This window comes from Heteronotia binoei, chromosome 2, assembly GCF_032191835.1.
Source record: "Heteronotia binoei isolate CCM8104 ecotype False Entrance Well chromosome 2, APGP_CSIRO_Hbin_v1, whole genome shotgun sequence".
In the NCBI taxonomy this organism is placed as follows: domain Eukaryota; kingdom Metazoa; phylum Chordata; class Lepidosauria; order Squamata; family Gekkonidae; genus Heteronotia; species Heteronotia binoei.
Genome location: NC_083224.1, coordinates 80,360,937 through 80,369,429, shown reverse-complemented (window position 1 = coordinate 80,369,429; position 8,493 = coordinate 80,360,937). Strand labels below are relative to the sequence as shown.

At 41.9% G+C, this 8,493-nt stretch overlaps 1 protein-coding gene across 1 annotated transcript in view; it reads right to left on the bottom strand.

The window, feature by feature from the left end:
* The window catches only part of LOC132566405 (acidic mammalian chitinase-like), a 26,853-nt gene extending 18,727 nt beyond the window's left edge, over window positions 1-8,126 (bottom strand). The window contains exons 1-3 of the mRNA XM_060231414.1: window positions 8,014-8,126; window positions 6,703-6,732; window positions 2,967-3,168 (exon numbers count right to left, since the gene is read on the bottom strand). Coding sequence (XP_060087397.1) covers window positions 2,967-3,168; window positions 6,703-6,732; window positions 8,014-8,038 — 257 coding nt within the window. The 5' untranslated portion in view covers window positions 8,039-8,126. The remainder of the gene's footprint in view (window positions 1-2,966; window positions 3,169-6,702; window positions 6,733-8,013) is intronic.
* Window positions 8,127-8,493: the final 367 nt, after the last annotated feature.

The window sequence follows — 8,493 nt, the reverse complement described above, 5'->3', positions numbered from 1 at the left end:
AATATGACCAATAGTTCTTATCTTCTTACCCTGTTTTCAGTTGATTCCAACAATTTATACTGTCCTGAATTCTTTTTATAATAATGTTTATAATTTTGCCTCCCAGCAATGGCCGCCGATGTTTCTCAATGGTATACATTCCTAGAGTAGGTTTTCTTTCCACTACTTCCTGTTTTTGTTACCACCAAGTCACAAGGAGATCTCACGATACTTGTCATATTTCCTGTCTTGCTCAGATGTGCTGCAAGTCTGTTCCAGTACGACAATGTTGCTTTTACTCCCAAAACCGCAAGTAGACAAAACAATAAATTCCTTCTCACTTTTTAGCAGTTTTTAACACTGTCCTTTATATTTATAAAATCCAAATCTCACCTCTTCCTTCCCTCTTCTTCCAAGCTCTCTATATTTTCTTTTCCCGCCTTTTAACTTTGTCCCTTTAAGCTATAAATAGCTCTGGAATGAAAAAATAATCTTCTGTACTTTTTCTTCCAATTATCCAAGTTTCCACTGGTCTTTCAAAGCTTTAGATGTTTAGCAATGTCCAAGAAGGTTAGGATCCTGACGAGCTTATGTCAAATAAATAACTCTGGGCACTTCTGCAGATGATGACTATGCAACTTCTCCTGAGACCCCTCAAAGCCTCAAAGAAGTCCTCTCCGGGGCTCCCTTTTAGCCAAGGTAATTCTCCTTAAAGTTTTCTGTGCATTTCTTGGACTATTCTCTAACTGAGAAAAGTAGGCAGTAGGCATTAATTTGCCTTCTACTACCCCGAACAGAAGTTCCAGCCTGCTCCCATTATGAGAGACAGCTCAGCTCGGCATTTTCCTCCCCTGGAAGTCCGGAAGGAATAAAAGCTTATTTACTTGATGTTACCTGCCCTGAGCCCACCTGCAGGAAGAGTGGGATATAAATTCAATAAAATAAATAAAATAAATTATGAGGGTGTTTTTTCAGTCTGGGGGTCAATTTATTCCAGTGCTATTGGAGGTCTATAGAGCAAAAATCCTTTCCTTCTTACTATATGGAGCCCCTAGGACCTCAGCAGCTTTGGCTAGGCTGGAGATGGTGCAGGTTTCCTTCTTGCATACTCTTTTGCAAGAGTAAATGCATTTCAAACTCTAATCTACTGCTGGAATCTGGTTATAGTCAAATTTCTCTTATGGCTTGTGTAGCTGCAGTAAACTCTTCTTGTTATATTGTTGAGTTCTTACCGAAGCTTTTAAGATGGACTCAGTTTGACTCCCATAAATCATCTTGGGATAAGTTAATGGAGGATAAACTGCTAAGTTTACAATTTAATTTGTTCTCTCCTACTGATATACCAAATGTTAGAAAGAAAGTTTTGGGATCACTGAGGAGATCAGATCTGGAGTTTATTAATTCAGATGCTAGGAGACATTGTCTTCCCCTTTGGGTGGCTTTTCAGCCCATCTTTTCCCTGTTTTGCCAAGTTATTTTACTTTTCTAACAGTCCCAGTTTTTCATCAATTTTTTTTTTCTTGGCTAGAGTAAATGCTTTACCATTTACAGAATCATCAGGTTGCTACAAATGTATTAGCTGTCCCCAGAAACTCTGCCCTTGTGGTAGAGCTATAATTGAAACTTTATCTCACATTGTATTTAGTTATTTATATTCATCTATAAAAGCTAAATATGTATTGCTTTTATAGAGCAGATTTCCTCACTGTTCGCATACTTTTTATTTTATATCTTTTGGCTGGTAATGATAGGCAAATTACTTTGTGGTAGAGTTTATATTTTGTACCCTTAGAATTAGATGGGTATACATTAAAATATCTCTGGAGCAATGTTCCCTCTAAGCTGCAGAGTCTTGTGAGCAAAAATTCTACTTTGTGAGCTGCTGGCATTCAAGATGTGAGCTGCTGGCATTCAAGTTGTGAGTGTCTGCAAAAATTAGTGTGCTCTGGGGTCATTAGTCCTGAGCTAAGACAAATATGTGTGAGCTGGAGGCTAAAAATCTGTGAGCTAGCTCATGCTAACTCGGCTTAAAGGGAACACTGCTCTGGAGTTAAGTATTAGCAGGGCTTCTGTTAGTAGTTTTACCAAGGTGCTCTGGAGCACATATGTGTTCTGATTTTGAAACAGGAACAGGAACCAATGGGAACCAAAATAAATATATATACCAGAGGGCTCACCATGAGAACAGGTTGAGAGTGCTTGACAAAATAGCTCATTTCTTGAATGTCACTTGTTATTAAATACTGACTGAATAGTGATACCTAACCAAAGCTCCAAAGTGATAGCTCCAGAGCTATAAGGCATTTGCTAAGCTATTAATGGCGGATACTATTCTTTGAAAAATTTAGGCCACTGACAGTAAAATTTAGGCACTGATTTGACTGTGGTATAGCAGGATCAGAATCACTGACATATAAGATAATTTATATGTCAGTGTTGCCCTTTTATCTGTCATATAAACTGTACATTAGTTGATGACTTTGGATTTAGTGCAGAAATGAAACAGGGGAGCTGTACATAAAAAACAACACTCTGTCCCAACCTGTATAGCTTAGGCAAGCCCAGTCTTGTCAGATCTTGGAAGCTAAGCAGGGTTGACACTGGCAAGTACTTGGATGGGAGACCTCACTGGAATACTAGAGCTGAGAGGCAAGGGCAGGCTTTATTCATCCACCTCTCTGCATATCCTCCATGCCCCCAGCAGGGGTCAGTCACCGGAGATTACCATGACTTCCAGGTGCACACACATGCACATAAAAATACTCCCCCGCAAATAATCCACACACTCTCTGCATTGTGTGTATGCTACATGCATTTTCATTTGACTTCAGAACTTTGGAAAGGCCCATGGTTGCTTGCTTCCCTCTGTTAATTTCAGGATACAAGCATGAAACCTCAGCATTTTCAAATAGTTCCTCTGGTACACCAAACCCTAAAACACATTGTAAGAAGATAAATCAGCAGTATCTTGATAGCAAGCTACTTACTGGTTCTTCAGTCCATTGAAAGATTGGTAAAGTGTGACATCATTCCATTCAATGGTAGCAATTTCATTGTTCTTCATGCCAGCAAATGCATAGATCAGCTGGGTACATAGGCATGGGTCGATGTTGTCAGGCTTGAATTTCCCAAGGCCTGGTCTGTATTGGGCCCAGTTGGTGAAGTAGCATGTCAACTGGTAGGAAAAGCCTTCAATCAAGAGAGAGGTGCAGATTGTAGTTTTGGTGGCATAAACTATAGAGCGCAATTAAAATAATTTTTCTTTAAATATGAACAACAAAATTTTACTTGGCTACACCTCAGGCAGTTCAGTGATGGTTTCACGTTCCTGCAGATTTGTCATTTGGGAAAGAGGATTTGTGCTAATGTTTTTAATGCAGTGATGCCTTGCATGTTCAGTTTGCAACCTAACCCACAGTTTCAGTATTCTCAACCCCATTACAAAACTGCTCAATCTAGATCTAATGCTGGTACAGTGAATGAGTGTTGATTGAGTGGTGTGATGAAGAAATCACAACAGCCTCTTCAACACCTTGTGTGGAGCCACTCAAGCTACATTTTGCACATACCACCTGATAGGGTTGCCAATCCCCAGATGGAGGCAGGGGATCCCCTGGTTTGAAGGCCTTCTCCTGCTTCAGGGCCATCAGAAAGTGGGGGTGGGGTGGGGAGGGAAATGTCTGCTGGGCATTTCATTATCCCCTGTACAGACCAATTCCCATAGGGAATAATAGAGAATTGAGCTGTGGGTATCTGGGGCTCTGGGGGCCTGTTTTTTGAGGTAGATGCACCAAATTTTCAGCATAGCATCCAGTGCCTCTTCCCAAAGTACCCTCCATGTTTTGAAAGGATTGGACCAGGGGGTCCAATCCTATGAGCCCTAAAAGAAGGTGCCTCATCCTTCAATATTTCCAATGGAGGAAAGGTATTTTATTTAAGAACATAAGAGAAGATAGGCCAATGGCCCATCCAGTACAACACTCTGTGTCACACAGTGGCCAAAAACAAAAAAACTCAAGTGCCTTCAGGAGGTTCACAAGTGGGGCTAGAAACCTTTCCACTTTGCTCCCCGCAGCACCAAGAATACAAAGCATCACTGCCCCAGACAAAGAGTTCCAACGATACACTGTGGCTTATAGCCACTGATGGACCTCTGCTCCATATGTTTATCCAATCCCCTCTTGAAGCTGGCTATGCTTATAGCTGCCACCACCTCCTGTGGCAGTGAATTCCAGTGAATTTATTTATTTATTTATTTCATTAAATTTGAATCTCGTCCTCCCCTTACGGGCTCAGGGTGGCTAACAACGTTTTAAAATCAACAATTTAATATAAAAACAATATAATAAAACAACAATATACCAGTTTACAGAACTATAAGCTAGTCATCCAAGATTTGTTTACCATCGGTACTATTGTTGCATTGGCACTCACATGTTGCTGACATCATTACTGCTATTATGTTGGCACTCAGATGTTATCATAGTGTTGGTTGGGCTCTCAGATCTATGGTGTGGATATATATTTGGGGAGGGACAGTGGCTCAGTGGTAGAGCATCTGCTTGGGAAGCAGAAGGTCCCAGGTTCAATCCCTGGCATCTCCAAAAAAGGGTCCAGGCAAATAGGTGTGAAAAACCTCAGCTTGAGACCCTGGAGAGCTGCTGCCAGTCTGAGAAGACAATACTGACTTTGATGGACCAAGGGTCTGATTCAGTATAAGGCAGCTTCATATGTTCATATAATGTAGCGGTTGCCTTCCTCAGATGTTAAATGCAAGTCGAAAGAGTTCGGTCTTGCAGGCCCTGCGAAGCCATACAAGGTCCTGCAGGAGAGCCAGTTTGGTGTAGTGGTTAAGTGTGCGAACTCTTACCTGGGAGAACCAGGTTTGATTCCCCACTCCTCCACTTGCACCTGCTAGCATGGCCTTGGGTAAACCATAGCTCTGGCAGAGGTCATCCTTGAAAGGGCAGCTGCTGTGAGAGCCCTTTCAAGCCCCACCCACCTCACAGGGGGTCTGTTGTGGGGAAGGAAGGTAAAGAAGATTGTGAGCTGCTATGAGATTCTTCGGAGTGGAGGGCGGGATATAAATCCAATATCTTCTTCTTCTTCTAATTTCTTCTGGAAGGGCATTCCACCATGTGGGGGCCACCACAGAAAAAGCCCTAGCCCTGATGGTGACCAACTTTGTTTCTTTTGGCCCAAGGATTGTTAAAAGATTTTGAGAGCCTTAACGTAGTGCCTGCTGGGGAAAGGCAGTCTTGAAGGTAAGCAAGCCCCAGGCCTTATAGGGCTTTAAAGGTTAGAACCAGCACCTTGAAGCGAATCTGGAACACCACAGGCAACCAGTGCAGTATTTGCAGCACAGGTTGAATGTGCACCTGTAGAGGCAGCTCCAATAACAACCTGGCCGCTACATTCTGCACTAGTTGCAGCTTCTGGATTGGAGTCAAGGGCAGCCCCATGTAGAGGGTGTTACAGTAATCTATTCTCAAGGTGGCTGTCGCGTGGATCACTGTTGCCAATTTGCTGTGCTCCAGGAATGGAACCAACTGCCTTATCCACTGAAGATGGTAAAATGCCGATTTGGCAGTGGTTGTTACCTGGGCCTCCATTATCAATGAAGTCTCCAGGAGCACCCCCAGGCTCTTTACTTGGGCACTGGCACCAGAAGTGCCCCATCAAAGGCCAACAGGGAGATGTCTCTTCCTAGGCTGCCACGACTTACGTGCAGGACCTCCCTCTTCATAGGGTTCAATTTCAATTGACTCTGTCTGAGTCAATTGAGTCATCACAGCCTGCAGCACTAAGTCTAGATTTTCCAGGGTGCAGACAAAGTGGCCACCCAACATTAGATAGAGCTGGGTGTCATCTGCATATTGATGGCATCCCAGTCTGTATTTCCAGACGACCTAGGCAAGGTTGCACATATAGATGCTGAAGAGCATTGGGGAGAGAACCGCCCCATGGGGCTCACCACATATTAGAGGGTGCCTTTGAGATGATTGCCCCCCTACTGCCGCCCTTTGTCCCCGTCCTTGGAGAAAAGAAGTAAGCTATTGAAGGACAGACCTCTGAATCCCTGCATCGGCAATTTAAAAGGTGTGCAGTCCCTTTAAATGTGGTGGCCAGAACTCCCTTTGGAGTTCAATTATGCTCGTCACAACCTTGCTCCTGGCTCCACCCCAAAGTCTCCTGGCTCCACCCCCAAAGTCTCTTCACTGCACCCTCAAAGTCCCCAGATATTTCTTGAACTTGGCTTGACTTCCCTATCACATGATCATGTGAATCAGCATTCAGGATAGAGACTTAGCAGTTGGATAATTGAATTCTACAGGGACATAATATAAATACTGATTGGCAGCCTCAGTTCAGGAAATATTGTATCCATTCTGGATACTTAGGGTTCTCATAGAAATCTTGGCAGGATCAGAGTTGTAAAATGCTGCTATGCAGTAAAGGCAAAAGACTGCAACTGTACATCATCTTAGAAAGGGCAGGGGTTCATGAGGGAACATCCCTAATAATTCTATACAGTACCTCTCCACAGCTGGAGAGGCAAATATTTTACAACCATCAACTTAATTTTTTCTCTTTGAAACAGATATACAATATCATAAGGTTCATTTATTTTTTTCTATCCTCCTGAGATAGCACTATATTGGCACAGAAGATGCCCAAGGTCACCCAGTGAATCCATTGCTTATAACCCCACTCATTACTTACCCAGCTGAGCATTCAGCAAAAGCACCAAACCTTTGAAGAACATGGAAAAAAAGGATTATCCTTTGAAATGTTAAGGAGCACATGTATGAGAGGCAAAAGCATTCAATTCTGAGCCTAATATAACATTTTACACAGGGTGATATTTTATTGAGTTTTCATGCAAGAAAATATCTGCTTGGGGTTACATGACAAAATATTCAGGAATATTTCATTCAACATTTGCTTGACCCAATATAAAGTATTACATGTTTAGTTAGATTAATAAAAGAGAGTCAGGAGAAGGCCCTAAACCTAACCCATCAGAGGTCTAAATTTATGCAAGGCATTTTAAAATAAATTCCTGTCTTCATTTTAAAATAAATTCCTATAATCAAAGGTATAATTGATGACCCTATTCCCACATTTAACCTTCATAACTTGAGCTCTAAGATAACTAATGTCTCTTATTTTAACACCTTGACTGTCACCTGAGATCACAGTCTCAGAAACTGAGTTTAATAGATGTCTCTACATACCATCAAATCAGATATCGCTATCTCTTATTTTAGTTACTGAAATCCCATATTTTTTTATATTTTTGAAATTGGCTTCATGTAGGGTTGCTAATCCCCAGGTAGGGGAAGGGGATCCACTGGTTTGAAAGCCCTCCTCTCGCTTCAGGGTCATCAGAAAGCTGTGGGGGGGGGGGGGGAGGGAAATGCCTGCTGGGCACTCCATTATTCCCTATGGAGACTGATTCCCATAGGGTATCATGGAGAATTGATCTGCCGATATCTGGGGCTCTGGGGGCCCTATTCTTTTGAGGTAGAGGTACCAAATTTGCAGTGTAGCATTTAATGCCTCTCCTCAAAACACTCTCCAAGTTTCAAAAGGATTGGACAGGGGGGACTAGTTTTATGAGCCCCCAAAGAAGGTGCCCCTATCCTTCATTATTTCCAATGGAGGGAAGGCATTTAAAAGTTGTGAAGCCCCTTGAAAAGTGATGGCTAGAACTCCCTTTGCAGTACAATTGTGCTTGTCACAACCTTGCTGCTGGCTCCACCCCCAAAGTCCCCAGATATCTTTTGAATTGGACTTGGCAACCCTAGCTTCATGAAAAGAGAACAAAGCCATTGCTTACCATAGAAACCCAACTAGACATGTCACATGTTCTTTCTATCCAACTGTGCTTCATAAACCCCTTGTGATTCTAGAAGACTTCACTATCCATAATCACATCCCTAATTAGCTCTTCAATGAAATGCTTGAAGTTGCATAGTGCATATCCCAATAATAGTACATACAAATATCAAGCAGTAATTATGGCCTTACCTGTAAGGAAGATCAGCTTGGCCATGGTTAATCTATGTACCACTACTCCTCAGTCTCCCACAGCCTTTTATAGAGTGAACTTTTTTTTCCTTCTTGCCACTTGGTTCCTTATCAGTAAAGATAACCACATAGGTAATTTAAACAAATCTAATTGGTAGGTAATGGATGAATAAATGGATATTTTCATCCCACCTTTGTTAAATGCTATTTTTTCCCATTCAGTGGGTCTAAATAACAGTGCTAAAGTGATATTGTTAAGATAAGGGCCTGTTTGGGAATGTGTGTGTTCTAAAAGGTGTTACTGGCTATTGTGTTCTTAAGCAATTTTAACTTATTTGTGTTGCTATGTAAATGTGGTTTTGACGGTATACCTTTTTCAAATGTTAGTGGAGAGAAAAGCTGTAGATAACTTTATCTGAAAGGGAATTCTGAAGGAGAGGGAACCGAAAGAACATTTATATTTCTCTCATGCTGATGCTG